Source organism: Gorilla gorilla, chromosome 20 (assembly GCF_029281585.2).
Source record: "Gorilla gorilla gorilla isolate KB3781 chromosome 20, NHGRI_mGorGor1-v2.1_pri, whole genome shotgun sequence".
Taxonomy (NCBI): domain Eukaryota; kingdom Metazoa; phylum Chordata; class Mammalia; order Primates; family Hominidae; genus Gorilla; species Gorilla gorilla.
The window spans coordinates 50410037-50432164 of record NC_073244.2 but is presented as its reverse complement, the minus strand read 5'-3'; the positions used below and the strand labels follow the sequence as shown (position 1 = coordinate 50432164).

Below are 22128 nucleotides of genomic sequence, written 5' to 3'. Positions count from 1 at the left end.
TTTAATGAGCTAAAGAATTAGATATATTTACGGATGACCTCATGCTCGCTGATAATTAGCAATTTGAAAGACCTGGCACATCCCTAGACTCAGTTCTTTCTCCTTCACCCCCTCCCCCAAGCATTCAGGTTAATTACTAAGCTTGACCTTCCAAAACAAAGTGGGTTGGGCCCAGTCAGTCCCTACCTCCCCCAGAGCTCCCCAGTACTGAGGGGCTTGTTCCTCCCTCCCACTAAGTCAAGAATGGAAACCGCCTTAGAGAGGGTTGATTAGCCTGGGATAATGATCTAGGAGGGGTGACAGATTTCTGGGGGCCCCACTCTAAGTGTTGACAAGTTTTAATTAATGCCCAGGCTAATTGAACCCTGGCACAGTCAAGGGGAAGAAAACTGCTCATCTCAGAGGCAAGAAGTGTTTGGATATGCACAGTCCCAGCCGTGATGGCGGGGAGGTGTCTCCGAGCGGGCTCCCACTGCGGACCTGTGTGTAGTGTACTTCGTGTTCTCCTGGCACGTGGATCCCACAACTGGAGATGCAGCTGACTCAGGCAGTTACTTTCCATACATTTTTTTGTGCTAGAAGGGTGTCAACAGCCTGATCGGGAAAGCGCAAACCGGGTGGCCTTCCCTTAGGGTCCTGCCTCAGGCCAATAATGGGCAGCTCCTGAACAAGGCTGTACCGCCCCACCCCCAGCCCCCATCGGTTGTCACTCCGTTGTAACATTTTCCAAATTTGCTTCAGGCCTGCACCCTGTTAGGGGAGAGGCTGGGAGGCGGACATTCTCCTCATTCTTTTGCCTTATTAGGTTGTGGATTTGATTGCTTTTGGGGGGGACAGGGGCGAAGTTGAAGAATGGCATCAGGAAGTGACCCCAGGAAAGGGGGGGGCGCGGGAGGAAGGAGGAAAAGGGAACGGAGCAGCAGGCGTGAGAAGCACTGTTGGGAAGAGGCCTGGAAGGGGCAGGGCTCCTCCAAGCCCTCTAGAAAGTCCCACGTTCCAGGTCGGCAGCTGGGCACAGGCTCCTGTGCACCTCTTGGCCCCATCTGACAGCATTTCTGGGCAGTTATTTTTAGGGTTATCAGTGGGAAGCCCTTCCTGCTTCTACATCACACACCAACTGAAGAGAGGGCGGCCTAACTCCAGGCTGTGGGATGTTTCTAACTTGAGTTGGACTTTGCTTCGGGGGGAAGGGGACTCAGGGAAAGAAGGGAACCCGGGGAAAGAGCCCCCCGGCTGATAAGAAACTTAGTAACAAGTTAAATTACTCATGAAAGAACCTTCCTGGCACTGCCTATGGCACATCCCAACACAAAATTGTTCAGGGCCTGTAACTCTGAAACAAGAAGCCACCTCCCAGATAATGAGGCCCAGATGGATGCAGGGGCTGGGGAGAGGGCTGCGTTAAGTCACTTGCTCAAGTGCCCACTGCCACTTGTTGGAGGGCACTTCTTCGAAGTTGCTGGCTGGGCTCAGGACTTGGCGCTTCCTGGGGAGCACTGGAGGAAAGGGGTGTATGTTTTGGTTTCCCACTGAGCTGCGTATTTCAGCAGGCCCCTTTGAGGGGGAGACTCAAGTAGCAGATCCCACCTGGATGCAGGACCATGTGCCATTGAAATCATTTTGGGAAGCTGCATTTATTGAGCACTTACAATGTACCAGGCACCAGAGTGCTTCCTGTGCACTATCACGTCTAATCCTCAGAATCAAACTGAGGATACGATGATGCCCCTTTTCAAAGAAGGACACTGAGGCTTAACCCCCGCCACCTGCCCAGGGTCGCACAGCCAGCCGGTGGTGGAGGAGGTGGGTGTGGAGCCCAGGTTGGCCTCCCTCCATGCTCTGGCCCAGCCTTCTTCCCACTGACACCTTTCACTACCTCCTAGTTCTGGGCAGTGGGGAGTGGGGGATGTCAAAGGCACTCTCCCACAGGAGCTTCAGTGCTCTCAACACCCCCTCCCAGGGTGCAGCTAGCTAACTGCTTGGGCCCAGGGACAGCCTGTGGTACTGCGAATCCCAGTGACATCTGAGCTGCCTCCTATCTTGGTGGGTAGGCTGGGTGCTATCAGCTAACCACCAGCTGAGCAGGTGGCTCCTCCCAGCCCCTGGGACCATGCAGGAAACTCTCTGATCCTGAATAGCCTTTAACTTCCCCAGAAAAAACTCTCCCAAAGTGGGAGTGAAGCAATACATGCCTCAAATACAAGTAATGAGCTCTAGGTTCTCTTCTCAAAACATGTCCACCTCCTCATCATCTATGCCTTTCAAAAAAGAGGAAGGCAGCATCTCATAAGGACTGCTGGGCAGGGCCTCCCCGGAAGTCTTAACCAGGTGGAAAAGGAAATAGGAACCGGCTGTGCTAATATCCCCCAGCCCTCTCCTTCATGGCACTGCAGTGCTCCCGTGCCCAGGCTGCAGGGACGGGCTCAATCCAGCAACACTCACCACCCTCGCTATCTCCACTGAATCCTTCTATGGTAAACCTACTGATGCTAGGCAGTCTAATCCTTTAGGATGGAGGCTGGAGTTCTCCTGGATGATTTCTGCCCCTACCTTACTTGCACGAGCTGAGCTATATTACAGCTGTCATGCGTTATCTGAAGTGGGGAGAAACACATCTGAAACCACACAAAGAGGCAAGCGCCGCTACCCTAACCTTATCCCACAGTGGGACCAGAATGCAACTCGGTTTGTCGGTGTGGGGAAGGCAATATCAAGGGCACTGCGGTATTTAAGTCACACATTTGGCCATGAGCATCTGAATGAGTTTAAAAAAAAAAAAACAACACTGGAGTATTTCCTGGGATGGGAACGCTAAGTTCCACAAGCAGCACTAAGGCAGTTATTTAAAGAAAAGAATAGCACCTGGAAGCGTAGCTTGGCAGGCAGGAATAAACTGAAGGCAGCACACTCCTAGGCCACCCGCGCTGCAGGGCAACAGAGGAGCTGTGGCAACCCAGCCTCACCAGCAGACTGGGAGCCGATCCCACTTCTCAATACAGGGTGGCCGTTCCGGCTGCGCGTGGTCATCTGGGTGGCAGTGTGCAGCACCACACGCCCTGAGGGGTGAGACACAGGGCTTGGGGAGACCCTTGGACATGAGAAGGGAGTCTCTCCATTCTTTTTGTGGAAACCTGTGCTAATTCTGAAGAGGCCATCAGCAGGCTGAAAACATATGCCTCAGAAGGCACCCCCTCCCACCTGGGGAGAAGAGTCTGGCCCACTCACGATATCTGTGACAGTGACAGGACGCATGAATGGATACGGACCCAGAACCCCAGGTCTGGCTATCACAGGTTCTAAGACATGGCCAAGATGAGCATGGTACCTCATCCTTCAAACCAGCAGCTCCCCGAAGACGATGCTCATGGGGACAGGAACTGGTAGGGCTACTCCAAAGAGGCAGCTAAGAAATGTTTGATTGCACGCGGGACCCCCTAATACTTGCCCTCGGCAACCTGCCCGCAGCGGGGGCAAAGGCCCGCCCCTCCTGCACACTCACCTCCTTTATGAAAGTTTCCATGACTGACCCCACCTGCCCTGATTCACCCCTTTCCTCTCCCGGGACACAGCTAGAGTGCTGTGGGCTTGTCGGTGTGCCGTTTAGTGTCCTTCTGAGGTCTCATGTGGCCTTGCTCTCTCCCCAGCTACACCGCGAGCTCTTTGAGAGCACGGACCAGGTCTCCGGTTTCTCTCATACCCCTAAAGGCTCGGCACAGAGCTCTGCTCTACAGAGGGGCCCAGCGAGGGCTGCTGTCTGGCCATGGCGGTCATATTTCTACCTGAGTGCTGGACTCTGGGGCCCAAGAAGCCCCAACTCACGTTACACGAGAAGCCGGTTGGCTATAAAACGTGGCCGGGCGCAGTGGCTCACACCTGTAATCCCAGCACTTTGGGAGGCTAAGGCGGGTGGATCACCTGAGGTCAGCAGTTCGCAACCAGCCCGGCCAACATGATGAAACCCCGTCTCTACTAAAAATACAAAAAACTAGCTAGGTGTGGTGGCGGGCGCCTGTAATCCCAGCTACTTGGGAGGCTGAAGCAGAAGAATCATTTGAACCCAGGAGGCGGAAGTTGCAGTGAGCCAAGATTGTGACATTGCACTCCACTCCTGAACAACAAGAGGGAAACTCTGTCTTTAAAAAAAAAAACAAAAAACAAAAAACAGACCCACTTTGCTCAGCAGCCCCTAATTCTGTTACCCAAGTGGTGACTGCTGGAGTCTTTCAAAGGACCTTTTATGTCTTTATAGTGTGATAGAAAGAGGCAGCTCCCCCTCCAAGACAGACTTTCCTATCTGCAGCAGCTTGGAGCAGGTTCAGCTCAGCATAAATGCATAATAAGCCACCCACCATGGAAACTTACAGCTGTGTCCCAAACGTGGGGTAGGACTCAACCTAATCTGACACATTTTCCATGTGCCATGCACCTCTTCCCACTCTGAATTGATTTTATAAAGTGGAAGTTTTGTTTTTGTATTTAAGGGGATAAGAATAAACACACACACACTTATCTCCCCTCCTATACAGCTACTTAAAAGATTTAACAAGTTCACATGGGTATGCTGCCAGGAGAATGGAAACCTCGCCATCTTCTTTCCAGCTGAAGCAGCTGGGCTGGCTGCACCATCACAGGCCACCATACTCATTTGCTCCGTTATACTCTACCCACGGGGCGATTTTTGTTGTCAAATCATCAGTGCTAAGGCTGAGAGAATCCCAGCCCATGTTCACTCTAGACAACCCATGAAGGTAACTTCTTGCCGGGTGCTGTGTGTTCAGAGGCAGGAGTGTCTATCAATAGCCCGGAGCTCCCTGTTGCTGTTCCTCCCTCCTTGAGTAAAAGCCACATAACTCGTTTGACAAGCTCTGCCTTCAAATGGGGAGTTGTGGGTCCAATGAAACCTACTGAAACCTATCATGTTCCTGGACTGGCTTCCAGTGAGGTACAGAAAGCTAAGCACCTCAGACTGAATCAGCCTGTATGCCTGTCTCTTTCTCTGAACTAGAACCACCCTCACTCCAACTGACCAAAGGAAACAAGGAGGAAATACTAAGTGAAAGAGGGATTTATAGAGAAGGAAAGGACCTAGGAGAAAAGCCAGTTTAAAAATCAGGCTGCCAGGCCGGGCGCGGTGGCTCACGCCTGTAATCCCAGCACTTTGGGAGGCCGAGGCGGGCGGATCACGAGGTCAGGAGATAAAGACCATCCTGGTTAACACGGTGAAACCCCGTCTCTACAAAAAATACAAAAAATTAGCCGGGCATGGTGGCAGGCGCCTGTAGTCCCAGCTACTCGGGAGGCTGAGGCAGGAGAATGGCATGAACCTGGGAGGTGGAGCTTGCGGTGAGCCGAGATTGTGCCACTGCACTCCAGCCTGGGCAACAGAGTGAGACTCTGTCTCAAAAAAAAAAAAATAAATAAAAATAAATCAGGCTGCCATCTTCTACAATACTTATTGGAAAAAAAATCAGGCTTCCTGGCTTCCAACTTCAAAGAAGGAGACTCAACATTTTACAAAAGATGCTTTGTAAAGCAAGTGGCATCCCACCAGGTAGAAATGGCCTCTTGATGGGACCAAAGGAGGCTGGAACTTGTTCATGTTGTAAAAGTTAAGCTCCCTAAGAGAGCCACACTACAAAGCCATTATGAGTAGTACACAGTGCCATAAAACTCCAGATTCAAAGTTACCAACGCTTTAATCAAATACAGGTGCCGACTGCCGAAATCATCACAGAGATAACTGCAGCTTTTGTTTGGCTGATTCATGTTCTGCCGTCTTGGGGTTTCCACTTTAGAAGTCAGTTCTGGTTTGGCCTGTCCAGGAGGCCTGGGAGGAAAGGGTAGGAGCTCCAGAGTCCTGGAAGCATGAGGTTCCTGACCTACTGGCATCTAAGAGGGACTGAGTTTGCAGGCGCAAGTTGAATGTAGACTCATCAGCACTTCTAACAACACAGCTCTAAGCAATCTGGCTGTGCCCATCTCTTCCACGGGCTCCGCTCTGACCACTCGGGCCTTTCTGCTCCTCGGGGGCCCCCTTGCTTGGTTTTCTCTGTTGGAAGCACATTCCTCTGGTGCTCTCTTGGTTCTCTCTTTCTCATCCGTTAAGGAACAGCTGAAATGCCACCTCTTTGAGACCTTCCTCTCCATCTAAAGTACCTGCACTGCACACTCCTCTCCTCACCACCCACTCGCAAAGCCATTCCCAATCACTAGACTTCAGTGTAGTGTAGAAATAACAGCATAAACTTGAAAGCCTCAACTTCTACATTCAAATCCTGGCACTGTCACAGGGGCAAGTGGCTTAAAGGCTCATGGATCCATTTCTGCATGTAAGGGTAACAACACCTGCTTCACAAGATTATACAAGTGAGTCCATGGGTCGGGCATGGTGGCTCGCGCCTGTAATCCCAGCACTTGGGGTGGCTGAGGTGGGTGGATCACCTGAGGTTGGGAGTTCGAGGCCAGCCTGACCAACAAGGAGAAACCCCATCTCTACTAAAAATACAAAAATTAGCCAGGCATGGTGGCACGTGCCTGTAATCCCAGCTACTCGGGAGGCTGAGGCAGGAGAATTGCTTGAACCCAGGAGACGGAGGTTGCAGTGAGCTGAGAACATGCCATTGCACTCCAGCCTGGGCAACAAGAGCGAAACTCAGTCTCAAAGGAAAGAAAAAAAAAAAACCAGTCAGTCCATGGGAAGCACTTAGAATAGTGTCTAGCACAAGGTAAAATGCTAGCTGTTATTTAATTTATTGCACACAATCCTATCTGAAGTTACCTTGTTCATTATTTATATGCATGCTGTCTCCCCCACCAGCCTGTGATAGATCAAGAACGTATAGAAATAAGGCTGGAGGCGGTGGCCCATGCCTGTAATCCCAGCACTCTGGGAGGCCAAAGCGGGTGGATCACCTGAGGTCAGGAGTTCGAGACCAGCCTGGCCAACATGGCAAAACCCTGTCTCTACTAAAAATACAAAAATTAGCCGGACATGATGGCCACGCCTGTAGTCCCAGCTATTTGGAAGGCTGAGGCAGGAGAAAAATAGCTTGAACCTGGGAGACAGAGGCTGCAGTGAGCTGAGATCATACCACCGCACTCCAGCCTGGGCAACAGAGCGAGACTCCAACTCAGAAAAAAAAAAAAAAAGATCATATAGAAATAAGATGGAGGAAGTTTTGCATTTGATCATCTGATTTCCTTGGTGGCCACAACCAATCCCAAATAAGGGGGCACACTCCCCAAAGACCCTCACTGCCCATACTCTGACATAATTGAACCCACAGAGCCTGAGCTGCTGCTCAGAAGTCTCATGTTTAAACTATGCTTGGAATGTCTGATAGGAACATGCATTTATTTTTAGGCAAGAAAGTTGTCTCCTAAGCTAACCCTGTGGCCCCAGAGCAGGCCGTATTTGGCAAGAACTGCTTTGTGCTTGTTTATTAAAGAGGCCCAAAACTTTCTCAACTCTAAGGTAGCTGCTAAGAGAACTCGGTGCGCTGTGAGTCTTATATTTTTATGGTCAAAGTTTGTTTCCTGTGAATCTCTGAGGTGTTTCTACAAGGCTAGTAGGAGTCAAGTGTCACCCCTTACCTTCCACAGCTTCAAGCCACAATCTATTAACCAATCATCCCTCAACTGGCTCACAGCTCTCAATGGATTCAATTCTATCCTATGGCTTGTGTCTCATCAGTGTTAATGAAAGTTACAAAGGGGCTGGGCGCGGTGGCTCATACCTGTAATCCCAGCACTTTGGGAGGCCTAGGTGGGCATTACGAGGTCAAGGGTTCGAGACCAGCCTGGCCAACATGGTGAAACTCCGTCTCTCCTAAAAAATACCAAAACTAGCTGGGTGTGGAGTGCATGCCTGTAGTCCCAGCTACTCGGGAGCCTAAGGCAGGAGAATCACTTGAACCCAGGATGCGGAGGTTGCAATGAGCCGAGATTGCACCACTACACTCTAGCCTGGGTGACAGAGTAAGACTCCGTCTCAAAAAAAAAAAAAAAAAAAAAAAGAAAAGAAAAGAAGAAAAAAAAGTTACAAAGGGAAAGGGAAAATTAGTTCAAAAAATGGCCAAGAAGGCCCTCCCCTAACTGGTCTAGGTATTTCATCTCACCCCACCATGAGACACAGTGTCGGGTGATTATAGCCGACATCCTTGAAAAACACATCTAGAGACAGCCCTTTCTGTTTTACACAGACAAGTCCTACCACAGTCTTGGCAGTGTAGCTCAAACGATCCAAAAAAAAAAGTAACTGCCTCACAATCCTGGTGATGTTTACCGTCTGGATACCTTCCAGGACTTGAATATCTGAATCATGACTGGTTCGTAGACAGCCTGTAAGAAGGGTCGATTCATCTGACTGCCCTTGAACCGGCCTGGCAAGTTGGCTCTTCCAGACATTTTGAATTTTGAAACTGACTGTATTTCATAGGCCAGAACTGGAAGATCACAGAAGTCTTCAAATCTCTGACCCTTCCAAATGCAAGGCATACCAGTAACAGCCAAAGAAGCACTTTGTGAAAAGTGTTTAATATTTTCATCCAATATATAGTTTAAGGCAAGGTACTCATTTTCTTAAAGAAAAGCAGGGAGTGACAGGGAGAAAAGGATTTGCTGTTAGATTTGGATTAGGGAGGATGTGGATTTAAAAAAAAAGTTACTTGTGCTTGGGATTTGTGGGAAACTTTAGAGTTCTTTTTAATTTATCAGTGTTTGTGGAAGTAGGCAAAAGATACAGGCATATTTTGTCCTATTACTAAGAAGTCACATAGCTGAGATTCCAACTCCAAACTCCTAGAGAAAAAAAGCACTCTCTAGGCTACAAAGCCAGCAGCGGCTTTCATGGAGTGCTCTCCTTTTTCTTCTCCCTCTCTCATGCACAAATGCACACTCCTCATCAACACAATCAACTGGCCCAACTCCTGCCCCGAGGACAGAGGGCCTTCATCCCCTACCTGGCAAGGCTGCTGTGCCTGTAGGTATTTTCCTGTGATACCAAGTGGCAGGATCTTTTTTTCTGCCCGGGGCCTAACACTCCACCATTAGCACTGCCTCTGGTATGAGGGCACTCCCCAAAACAGTAAGTAAGCAACTCGGTTTCCATGGTGATAGCAACTAAATACCTTTTACTCACACCCAGATGGAGATTGATCATAGAATAGTAATTTGTTAACCGTTACACATACTGAGGCCTTGATGACACCAACTGAAGTCAGCTTCCACCACTGCCCTTGGCCTTGGTAAAAGAAGGCCTGTCATTTTGCTAAGGCAGGCTGTAGACCCACAGTCCTCTTATTGTGACGTCCCCCTCAGGCAACTTCCCAGCATGTCCAGATGCCGAACCACCTGGGAGCTTCCTTCCAAGATGCCTCTCCTAACCTCAAACTGGCCTTCACCACCGAAACGAAGTGTGTATTTAAAAAAGGAAAAGAAAGAAAGAAAAAAGAAATGCATCTATTTCACTTCCTGCAGTCCCCTCAATCTGGATAGCTGTAATTAAGCCATTATTAGAACTGGAATCAGTCGTTACTACTCAGGAGGTAAGATATTAAAACTCTTTATCTTGGGCTTTTTGCAGATTAAAAGCCTGGGCAACATAGTGAGACCCAGTCTCTACAGAAAATTTAAAAATTAGTTCAGGTGCAGTGGCTCATGCCTGTAACCCCAGCACTTTGTTGGGCCAAGGTGGGTGGATCGCTTAAGGTCAGGAGCTCAAGACCAGCCTGGCCAACATGGTGAAACCCTGTCTCTACTAAAAATACAAAAATTAGCTGGGCGTCGTGGCACGCGCCTGTAATCCCAGCTACTTGGGAAGCTGAGGCAGGAGAATCACTTGAACCGGGGAAGCAGAGGTTGCAGTGAGCTGAGATCGTGCTACTGCACTCCAGCCTGGGTGACAGAGTGAGACTCCATCTCAAAAAAAAAAAAAAAAAAAAAAAATTAAAATTAGCTGGCCATGGTGGTGCACACATAATCCCAGCTACTAGGGAGGCTGAGGCTGAAAGATCCCTTGAGCCCAAGAGTTCAAGGCTGCAGTGAGTTATGATTAGGCCACTGCACTCCAGCCTGGGTGACAGTGAAACCCTGTCTCTAAAAAATCAAAACAGAACAAAAACCAAATGTGTTCCCTTCAGACATGGAGAACACAAAGTGGGGTATACTGCCTGCCTTCTGTGCTTCCTCTGATCCACCTAGACTGTGGCTTCCACCCACTCTCAAAAGACATCAGGGAGGGGAAAAGATGAAAAGAAAAACCCACTAGAAAGCTACTGACAGACATCACTCAGCCCCACACCTTTGGGGGGGAAACTTTAAAAAACATAAAACAAACCACAAAGTCTTCTTTATTCCTGCCCGAAGCTGAAGACACAAATGCTATTGTATTGCTGGTGTTCTAGCATCCCATTCAATCATTGCAACACCATCCACGATATTTCCCAAGATGACTTCATTGTGTTCTGCAGGGTAGTAACTGCCGCTTCCAACTACTTCTGCCCCATGTGGATAGTTCCACTGGAAGACAAAGAATCTGTTCTGCTCTGATATTTGGAAGAAAAACATTTAAATAAGCCTTGTTAACTCAGCAAGAGGGCACTGCTTTCCTTTCAGAATGTAGGGTTCAAATCCGCTGAAGGGGTGGCAGTGTGCTTTCTTCGCGGGAGGGGCCCAACTCTAAGAAGAAAACTGGAGCCTTAAGAGAAAAAGTTGGCTGGGCGCGGTGACTCACACCTGTAATCCCAAGACTTTGGGAGGCCGAGACCAGACTGGGCAATACAGCAAAACCCCATCTCTACAAAAACACAAAAATCAGTCAGGCGTGGTGGTGTGCACCTCTAGTCCCAGCTACTTGGGAAGCTGAGGTGGGGGGATGACTTGAGCCCGAGGTCAAAGCTGCAGTGAGCCAAGATTGTTCCACTGCACTCCAGCCTTGGTAAAAAGAGTGACACCCTGTCTCAAAAAAAGGGAACGAAGGAAAGAAAAAGGAAGAAAGAAAAAAGTTGTGTGAGGAACAAATGATAAACCCACGTTTCTTACAGTTAGCCCTCTGTATCCACGGGTTCTCTATCTGTGAATTCAACCAACAATGGATCGAAAATACTGGAAGAAAAAAAATGAATGGTTGCATCTGCACTGAACATGTACATATTTTTGTCATTATTTCCTAAACAGTACAGTGTAACAACCATTTACGTAGCATTTAGCATTAGGTTATAAGTAATCTGGAGACGATTTAAAGTATTCAGGAGGATGTGCATAGTTAAAATGCAAATTACACATCGTTTTATCTTACATAAGGAACTTGAGCATCTGTGGATTTTGGTATATAAGGGGGTTCCTGGAACCAATCCCCCACAGATACTGAGAAATGACTGTATTTTCAATGTGTCCTGGTTTCTTACAAAACCTCAAAAGCACTAACACTTGAAACTGAAGATGAATCAAGCATCATCCAGTCATGAGCCATATGTTCGAGTCTAGTATGGCCGGATGACACACAGAGCCAAGAGGGGCTGTGTGCTCCTGGACAAGGTGCTGCCCTGCCCACCTCGACCAGATGAGATCAAGTTTTTTTCCCAAGTGTGACATACACACATGGAAAATTTTAAGGATTATCTACACCTTACATTAAACCCTGAATCACATTGAGAAAGTTATTTCCTTTGATTCTCTTGTAAACCTGATGACTTCAAAGAGAAAGTCTCTGCTTGGTGCTGGCGGGTCTTTAACACCTCACCAACACTTGCCAATCCCTTTCTAACAAAGGGAGCAGGCCTCAAGCCTGGGGGGCCTTCAGCCTGAGTGGTAACCACCAGGAAACAACACTGTTTTGTTTTCAATGTGTTTATTTTTGCAGTTTCCTTCTATTATATTTATGGCCAGGGGAGCTGGGTTTTCCAGTTGCCATACTCTTGTCAGTTTTCCTTTCAAAACTTAATTTAAAATGCAAACTGATTCAAAGGAAATTATTATGTGTCTATAAAAGTGGTTATGGAAAATCACAAATGGCTGCAGTTTACGAAGGAAGGGGATAAGCACAGGGGGACTGCTCTGGCTGGGGAGCCTCACTCCTGGGGGAGGGGGAGAGAATGGAACTCATCCCAGGAAGGAAGGAGCCAGCACAACAACAGGTGGCAAACAGCAAATCCCACGTAAACTCACTCCACTCGCCTTCAGATAACACTTGCATAAATCACATCCAAGAAAAAGGCCACTGACCTCTTCCAGAGTAAACGCTGTTCAAACTAAAGGGAAGGCAGGCAAATTACACCAATCAGCTTCTAAGACTTTCCACGGACATTCCAAGTTAATGCCTCTCTTGTTTATGGAGAAAGGGGAGGGGAGGGGAGGGACGTGAAAAAACACAACCAAAAAAAGGCACAACACCAAGACAAATGTCTCGGGGATTTTTATAATCCCAGGGAAACTGCTACTTGGATAAAACTTCCCATGCACTGATGTAAGGATGCTCTTGCCAGTTAAATATATGCAAAGATTTCACTCCTTTTTTCTTTTTCTTTTTTTTTTTTTTTTTGAGACGGAGCCTTACTGTCGTCCAGGCTGGAGTGCAGTGGCGTGATCTCAGCTGACTGCAACCTCCACCTTCCAGGTTTGAGTGATTATCTTGCCTCAGCCTCCCCAGTAGCTGGGATTACAGGGGTGCACCACCGTGCCCGGCTAATTTTTTGCATTTTAGTAGAGATGGGGTTTCACCATGTTCGCCAGGCTGGTCTTGAACTCCTGACCTCATGTGATCCACCTACCTCGACCTCCCAAAGTGCTGGGATTACAGGCGTGAGCCACCACACCTGGCGATTTCACTTTCTGGAGGAGGCGGGATCCTTCTCTGGGTCAGGTGGTTAATTTCTCCCCTTCATAAGATCCTTCTTTAAACAGAGGCTGGAATTTAAAATGATTCTGTTTCTCTTTGATTCATTGAAAGGTACACTCCTTGATACCTGGGATACTGAGTAAAATGTAACTCATAGACCTTCTTGAAGAAAAGTTCAGACACTTTATAACAAATTCTGGCGCCTAGGCTGCCAACACTGTAAAACTAAGTTTCCTTGTAACTTGCTTTGATGTTTCCAAGTTTAAACCCATTCTAAAGAAGACTAATGAGCTCTCAAACTACCCAGTGATAGAAAGACTTCTTTCAAATCTCCACGGATGACAGTATTTGTATCTGCTCAAGTAGAAGCTTCCGTCTCTCTTGTAACAGGTCAGTGCTTCAGTTACCACTACCATTGAATTACCCACTTGCTATCACTTGCCTCTTATTTCCATAAAAAAAGAAACGGAGGAAAAAACTGTTTAAGTTTTACCTTGTTTAAAGGTAACACGAGTGCTTTTGTTATTCTGTAAACTAAATACATAAATGAAGGCAAAGGAAGGAAACTGAGGGAAGGGAAGAAAATGTGAGTGATGAAAACACGGAGTTCATTAAATGAAGGAATAAAGATAAAGCCGGGGAAAACACTGCTCTAGGATATACTAAGGCAAGGGAAGAGATAAACATGTTGATATTTCAGCTATTCAGAAAACCCGAACGAGCAAATGATACTAGAGCAAACAGCTGTTCACTAATTATATTTGCCCTTCCCTTCTGCCCTTCAAAAAAGTAAAAGCAGCAGCAAGGGAATCATTTTTTTTTTTTTAAAGAACAACCCTAAGATCTGGTCAAAGGCTTGTACAATTCCCAGCACAACATAAATCAGTGTAGCAAAAGCGGAAAGTGTTCATCTCAACAGTTTCAAATTCCTTGGGCCTTCCCAAATCAATTCTTTTTTGGCTCCATTCTGTTTGCTAACTAGCACTGGCAGATAACTTGTGCTACATACTCAGTTCACTCTGAAAAAGGGCGCTGTCTGGCCAAAGTCTGCCATGACTGGAGCATATGTTGAAACAGCAGAACTCCCCACCCAGGAGGCTTAGACTTAAAACTTGTCCCCGCTCCCCTCTGTCATCTGATTTTTTTTTTTTTTTTTTTTTTAGATGGAGTCTTGTTCTGTCACTCAGGCTGGAGGGCAGTAGCGCGATTTTGGCTCACTGCAACCTCCGCCTCTCAGGTTCAAGCGATTCTCCTGCCTCAGCCTCCCAAGTAGCTGGGATTACAGGCACCTGCCACCATGCCCAGTTAATTTTTGTATTATTGGTAGAGACGGGGTTTTACCATGTTGGCCAGGCTGTTCTCGAACTCCTGACCTCAGGTGATCTGCCCACCTCAGCCTCCCAAAGTGCTGGGATTACAGGCGCGAGCCACTGCGCCCGGCCATAAGACCACATTTTAACTGACCTCCCTGACTGTGTCAGAGCTTAATAGCACCAGCACTACTTGGATATTCACACACCACCCTGCTTCCTCCAACACTTTCCGCTGAACTTTCCCCCCTACAAGGCAGCCCACTTGGGGCCAAGCAGTCGGCTGCCGTTAAATGGAGGCTTTTAGCACCGGTTCCAACTGGAGGGTGAGTCAGCTCCCTGCCGCCAAAGTAGCCTCCCTGCTGGTCTTAGAAGCCGGAACCAGGGAGGGTGTTTCAAAAGGCAGAGGGCAATCCTGGGCCCACACCCTCGATTGCCTAGGATTAGGTGAGTGGCAGGTGCCACTCCAGGGCACCAGCCAGATCTCAACTCTTAGCCAGGTGAGTGTGAGTGACCCTGCAGTCCCAGGCCATCTTCCCATACCCCACCTTTTCTTCAGTCATTAGAAGAGTCAAGTTCTAAAATACATTCTGGAGAGGATGAGGGGAGAGAACAGAGTGCTAGCAGCTGAGTGGCCTCCCCTATCCCTCTTACAAGAGGGCAAACAGTATACTTGCCTCTCACACATATTTACACAGTCTTTTTTCTAGATAACAGTTGAGTTTGAGTTTGGTTCCTTTTTTTTTTTGTTAAGTGTGTTACTCAATTTTGAAAACTGTTAGTCCTAGCCAGATCCTAAGAGGCAAGCAATTAGAGTAATGGAACAAAGTAACAGATGGCTACTTTGGGGCCTCCATTATCAGCCTTTAAAAAGAAAAAAAGATCTACTTTAAGAAAAACAAGGCAGGGCACAGTGGCTCACGCCTGTAATCCCAGCACTTTGGGAGGCCGAGGAAGGCGGATCACTTGGGGTCAGGAGTTTGAGACCAGCCTGGCCAACATGGTGAAACTCTGTCTCTACTAAAAACACAAAAATTAGCCAGGCACGGTAGCACACGCCTGTAGTCCCAGCTACTCAGGAGGCTGAGGCAGGAGAATTGCTTGAACCTGGAAGGAAGAGGTTGCGGTGAGCCAAGATCACACCACTGCACTCCAGCCTGGTGACAGAGTGAGGCTCTGTCTCAAAACAAAACAAAACAAAACAAAAAAACAAATACAAAAAACAAACAAAAACTTTCAAACAATTAACTCATACCTAATACAGCCACATGGGCAACAAGAGCAAAACTCCGTCTCCAAAAAAAAAGCCAACGGTCAGGGTTGAAACACTGAGGCCCCTGAAATAGTGATGTTTCAATGAACACGAAAACTTAGCAAGTGAAGCATTTCTTCTTGCTGTAATGAGATCTGGCATAACCTTCAAGAGATCTCACCCTTCCAGGACAACAGAGGGTGATGAGGTTACCCAGGCCACTTTTAGAAATTGGGAGAGGGAACGGTGGCCCAGAACTGTAACTGCTCAAGAATTTGCTCAAAGAGCAGAACAATGCTTCTCCATCCCGCCAGGAGAACACTCATGGCCCTCTCATGTAAAAACTGTTGCATAACCTACTTACGGGTTACAGGGGTCCCTAGAAGTCAGAGCAAAGGGCTTCCAAGCAGAAGTGAGACACACGTCCCCTCTGATTTGGGCCAACTCTTGCTTAATTCCTAGAAGACTTCAATTCTACCCACTTTGAGGGCCTACAGCTGTTCTGGATGCATATTTTTTTGGAGTATGCATGTACAGAACCCCCAGGACTGTCATTCTTCCCGTGCCCAGTGGCTCAGCCTTGGAGAGGCAAGGAGGGCAATCTGCCATTCACTAAAGCAACACTGCAATGTAGAAAAAACCCAGCCAGTCTGGGTGCAGTGGCTCACTCCTGTAATCCCAGCACTTTGGGAGACCGAGGCGGGCGGATCACCTGGGGTCGGGAGTTTGATACCAGCCTGACCAACATGGAGAAACCCCGCCTCTACTAAAAATACAAAAAGCCAGGCGTGGTGGCACATGCCTGTATTTCCAGCTACTCGGGAGGCTGAGGCAGGAGAATGGCTTGAACCCGGGAGACGGAGGTTGCGGTGAGCCAAGATCATGCCTGGGCAACAAGAGCAAAACTCCGTCTCCAAAAACAAACAAACAAACAAACAAACAACCCAGCCAGCCTGGGAGCGCGGGGATGTTTCTTAGTAGGAAGGTAGAGAGCCACACAGATTGGTGTATTCCTTTCCATTACTCCTTCCCCCATTTCATAAAGAATCCCTACCCCATAACGGGAAAGGGCACAGAGGTGAAGCAGCAGTTTCCCCCACAGAGCAGCTAAGGGTAAATATTTGCTGGAGGAGGTGTAAAGCAGGAGGTACTAGAATCTGGCTCTGGCTGAGACACGAAAGCAGATGGTATTAGCGGACTCTGTGAGCCACCCTTTTCCCTCAACCCTGCCCAGCCCCAGAGGAAGGGAGCTGGGAGGTAAGAGAATGACACGTGGCAGCAAGGCCTGGAGGTTCTGGGGAGTCCTGGTTTCCACCCAGGGCCTGAATGGTGCCCCAGCCTCACCCTGTAGGCAAGGGACACTATAACCACGAACAAAGCCCACACCCTAACTCTCGGGAGGGAGTGAAACCCGGCTCGCAAAAGGAGTCACTTGGGGAGTGGCGGAAGACAGGAAGGGAGAGAAAAGGAAGGTCCCCCACCCCTATCACCTGAGAAAAAAGGGGGAGGGGTTTATTTTCTCCAGCACCTTCAGCTGCAGAAGACAAAGCCTAGACATTCTCAAAACCACCACTGTGGCCCCTGCTCCCTCCCAACTTTCCAGGTCTCTTGGCAACCTTTTCCAACCTGGCACTGCCTCAGGCAATAAATTATTGTTGAGACTCCAGAACAGATCTCACCTTCCCCTCAAAAAGTGAATTTATGCCAACTATCGCAACCTGTCCATCCTGCAGTAGGTGGGGCCACGGATAAGGACACCCCTCCCACCAAGCCACTGCCATGCCCCTCAGTTACTACGGATGAGGAAATTCAAGCAACGCCGGTAATGGACCCAAGGTTATGCCCGGCCCCACCTCAGGCTGCCTTGGAACAGCTGCTCCTTCCACCCTTCCCACCCTTTCCCCTCCAGCCTGGGCTAGGCTGCCTGTGCCAAGCTCCTGGCCACCAACTCACGCCCTCGAGAGGCTTCCAGTCACTCCCCACTCTGCCAGGTCACCACTCAAAGCCCTGTAGTCTGTTCCTGAAAAATCTCCACCAAACCCACTCTCCCAAACCTTCAGAGCCCTGTCCAAAGTCCCAACTCTACACACATCCCTCTTTATTAACAGAATCACCGCAGGGACCCCTCGGATCCCTTCTCATTTTGCAGATAACAAAACTGCCCGGAGAGTTCAAGGGTCTTGTCCAAGGCCACAGAGCGAATCAGTAACAAATCTGGAAAGAAAATCCAGATCTCCAGATCCCACGAAATGCTTCCAACTTCAAGTACCTCCCACCCATTTCACGCACAAAACTTCTGAACAACCCCTTCCCCACACACACACCCACTCACCACGCTCCTTTCTTTAGCTCTTCCTGCACACACTCAGAGCTCCCCCCTCAACCACACTGGATTTATCCCCCCCCCTCCACAGACACTGACGCCTCGCTCGGGGATCCCACTCCACTTCTGATCACCTTTTCACTGCTGTGGGGCCCTACCAAGTTGCCCCCCCCGCCCCCCAAAAAAACAGTGCCACCTGAACACAGTCTCTGCTTCAGGATCCCTTCACCTACCTCCGGTCTCTCCAAAAAAGACACAATTCTTCCTGGACACTATCAACGCTTCCTCCCCAAACTCATTCTGCCTGCACGACACACACACGCTCTCCAGTCCCGGGACTGCACCTCCAGGAGCCAGCACCCCCTCCTCAAATTCCTTTCTCAGTCTATCCATTACGCATTCCCTTTCTAATGAGACTTTCATTTTCCTAAACGAACCTCCCTCCCATTATCCACCATTCCAGCTCACCCTCCCTCCCACCGATCTCACCTTCTCCCTCTACACTTCCTCATTCTCTCCAACGCTTTAGCTTTTCAGCTTCCCATCAATTCTTTAGAAACCCCTCCCCAAATTATCCCCACTCTCCGTATCCCCTCTACTTCGGCTTCTCCATCCCTCATCAATTCCTCTTATTATTCCTCCTATCTCTTAATCTTCTCCCCTTTGGAACAGGGCACCACAAATAAATCTCGCCCCCTTCAAAAACGTCTGATTCACGGGCCCCTTAACTTCTTCCTTCCGCACCCCACCCTCCTCAGACCCCCAGTCCTGGCACCTCTACCCTCCTCACACCCTAAGCCCATGTCTTTTCATGCTCAATTCTACCCTTAGCCCCTGTTTTCATCTTCCCAGCCTCCCTAGTCTTCCCACCCGTCTCCAGACCCCACAATCTCCACTCCATCCTCACACTTGATTCTTCATCCCCTTTAGAACTCCCCCAACCTGAGGCTCCCCCAATTCCAATCTCCTTCAGATCTTTCTGCTCTCCAAATAACCATACCCTCCACACTCAAGCTCCTCCTCACACTTCCCAGACCCAGAAATTCCCTTCCCAGCCTCCCCTGATTCTCCTCCCAGCACCCCCAACCCATGCTCCGACCCTTCAAGCCCGCCTCGGATCCCAGTTCCATTTCAGCCTGCCCAGTCATCTCCTCGGTTTCCCCTAATGGCACGCCCAGACCCTCCAAATCCTTCATCAGCCTTCCCGATTCCTTTTATTTGACTCCCATATTCCCCACCCAGCCGCCAATTCTCTTTTCAGATTCCCAATTCCTTCCTCTAGCTCGGCGATTCCTCCTCAGGACTCCAATTCCCTTCCCGGACCCGCCAATTCCTTCTCGGGACCCCCCCGTTCCCATCACAGACGCTCCAGTTACCTTTCAGGACCTCCCACCCCTCCCCGGGCCCCCTCAGAAAAGCCCCTCCAGCCCGTCCGGCCCGCGGGCCGCGCACCTTGCGCTGCTGCTTCTCCCAGGCCGGGTCCAGCAGCAGGTCCCGGTCCCAGTCGTCCTCCTGGGCCATGTAGTCGCCCATGCTGCCCCCGCCGCCAGCGCCATTGCCCGCGCTGCTGGGGCCGTACTGGTACGACTGGTTCGCCGCGTGGTAGTCCACCATTCCGCCGCCTCTCGCTCGCCCACCAGCCTGTCCGCTCCCGCCTCAGCTCCCGCCCCTCTGCCCGAGCCGCCGCCGCTACCGCCGCTTCAGCTGCTTCAGCCCGCCCTCCGCCCGCGCCTGCGCACTGCCCGCCGCGCCTGCGCACAGCGCCGAGGTTGCCGCCCTCCCGCGCGCGCGCGCCTGCCAAACCAGAAAAGGCACCAAGGCCGCGCTCGGGAGCTTGGCGCCTGCGCAGAGTCCCGCTTCTTTGCCGCCCGACTCAGCCCGGGGGCGAGCCGCGCCCCCTCTCCCGCGTGAACGCGCCCGTCGTTCGCGTATGGGCGGGGCCAGATTATGAATGATTCATAAGGGCAGGCCCCGCCATCCGACCTGAACCAGCTCAGACTTGGAATGCGCTGCACCGGATTCCCATTCAGCGACACAAATTCAACAAATATTTATTGAACACCTACTCTGTGCCAGACTATGTTTTACGCAGGCATTAAAAACAGAAAAAAATCCCAACTTTCATGGAACTACCTTCTAGTAAAGGAAGCCACATACACACAAATCTACTTTTATTTTTATTATTTTTTGAGACGGAGTCTCGCTCTGTCTCCCAGGCTGGAGTGCAGTGGCGCGATCTCGGCTCACTGCAACCTCCGCCTCCTGGATTCAAGCAATTCTCCTGCCTCAGCCTCCCGAGTAGCTGGGAACACAGGCATGCTCCACCACACCCGGCTAATTTTTGTATTTTTTTAGTAGAGACGGGGTTTCACCATGTTGGCCAGGCTGGTCTTGAACTCTTGAGCTCAAGCGATCCTCCCGCCTCAGCCTCCCAAAGTGCTGGAATTACAGGCGTGAGCCACCGCGCCCAGCCAACACACAAATTTTTATTTTTTGAGACGGAGTTTTGCTCTTGTTGCCCAGGCTGGAGTGCAATGGCGTGATCTGGGCTCACTGCAACCTCCGCCTCCCAGGTTCAAGCTATTCTCCTGCCTCAGCCTCCCGAGTAGCTGGGATCACAGGCATGTGCCACCACTCCTGGCTAATTTTGTATTTTTAGTAGAGACGGGGTTTCTCCATGTTGGTCAGGCTGGTCTCAAACTCCCGACCTCAGGTGATCCGCCCACCTCGGCCTCCCAAAGTGCTGGGATTACAGGCATGAGCCACTGCGCCTGGCCTCAACACTCAAAATTTTAAAAAATATGTGGACAGGCCAGGCACAGTGGCTCACACCTGTAATCCCAGCACTTTGGGAGGCTGAGGCGGGAGGATGGCTTGAGCCCAAGAGTTCAAGGCCAGCCTAGGCAACATAACAAGAACCTGTCTCTACAAGAAACTGGGCATGGTTGTGTGCACCTGTAGTCCCAGCTACTCAGGAGGCTGAGGAAGGGACATCACTTGAGCCCAGGAGTTCCAGTCTGCAGTGAGCTGTGATCACACCAATGCACTCCAGAAGCGAAATCCTGTCTCAAAAATATACATAAAAGTAAAAAATAGGTAGTATTGTATATTCCAAGGTGTTGAGTATTTGGAGAAAAATCAAGCATGGGCTGGAATGCAAATAAACTACTCAGGTAGGCTTCATGGAGAAGGCAGACATTTAAACAAAGGTGGGAGCCACTGCATCAGGAAGCATCTTAAATTTAAATATTCAGCCGGGCACTGGTAGCTTACTCTTGCAATCCCAGCACTTTGGGGAGTCAAGGCTGAAAGAGTGCTTGAGCCCAAGAGTTTGAGGCCAGACTGGGTAACATAACAAGATCTCATCTCTACAAAAAAATGTTTACATTAAAAATAAATGGCCGGGCGCAGTGGATCATGCCTGTAATCCCAGCACTTTGGGAGGCCGAGGCAGGCAGATCACGAGGTCAGGAGTTCGAGACCAGCCTGGCCAACATGGTGAAACCCCGTCTCTACTAAAAATACAAAAATTAGCCGGGCATGGTGGCATGCACCTGTAATCCCAGCTACCCAGGAGGCTGAGGTAGGGGAATCACTGGAACTCGGGAGGCAGAGGCTGCAGTGAGCCGAGATCGCGCCACTGTACTCCAGCCTGGGCGACAGAGCAAGACTCCGTCTAAAATAAAAATAAAAATAAATAAATAAATATCCAGCCAGGCGTGGTGGCTCACGCCTGTAATCCCAGCACTTTGGGAGGCCGAAGTGGGCGGATCACCCCAGGTCAGGAGTTCAAGACCAGCCGGGCCAACAACTCTGTCTCTACTAAAAATACAAAATTAGCCAGGCATAGTGGCACATGCCTGTAATCCCAGCTACTCAGGAGGCTGAGGCAGCAGAATAGCTTGAACCTGGGAGACGGAGCTTGTGGTGAGCCAAGATTGCACCATTGTACTCCAGCTTGGGCAACAAGAGTGAAACTCCATCTCAAATAATAATAATAATAAATATCCAAAATAGAGTTCCTGATCTTCCCCCCAAACTTGATCATCCCATCCCACAGTCATCCCTCTTCAATTCGTGCACCTCCAGCCTTGCAGGTGCTGAGGCTACAGACCTTGCGGTCATCCTTAATGCCTCTTTGTCTTCACAACCCCATCCAGTTCTTCAGGAAATTCTGTCATTCCATCTTGAAAGAATACACAGAACCCACCCACTTCCCCCTGCCCCACTGCGCCACCCAGGTTCTGTCTACCCTCGCCTGGCCTTCCCTTGGGCCATTGTAGCAGTTCCCCACTGTCTCCCAGCTCCCCCTCCTACCCCCTTCTCTTTCCCAGGAGAAGCTGGAGGGAGCCTGTGAATGAATGACTGAGTCAGATCACATTCCTCCCTCCTCTGTTCAAACCTTCCT

General features: G+C 49.6%; 1 protein-coding gene across 5 annotated transcripts in view; it reads right to left on the bottom strand.

The window, feature by feature from the left end:
* Window positions 1-19502, bottom strand: part of ACTN4 (actinin alpha 4) — an 83106-nt gene extending 63604 nt beyond the window's left edge. For 3 of the 5 annotated variants that reach the window (XM_019015486.4, XM_019015484.4, XM_019015485.4), the window contains exon 1: window positions 19173-19455. In XM_019015486.4, coding sequence (XP_018871031.1) covers window positions 19173-19334 — 162 coding nt within the window. In that variant the 5' untranslated portion in view covers window positions 19335-19455. Of the gene's footprint in view, window positions 1-19172 lie in introns of all 5 variants that reach the window. The other 2 variants (XM_019015482.4, XM_019015483.4) reach the window with 1 other exon arrangement.
* Between the last annotated feature and the right edge of the window lie 2626 nt (window positions 19503-22128).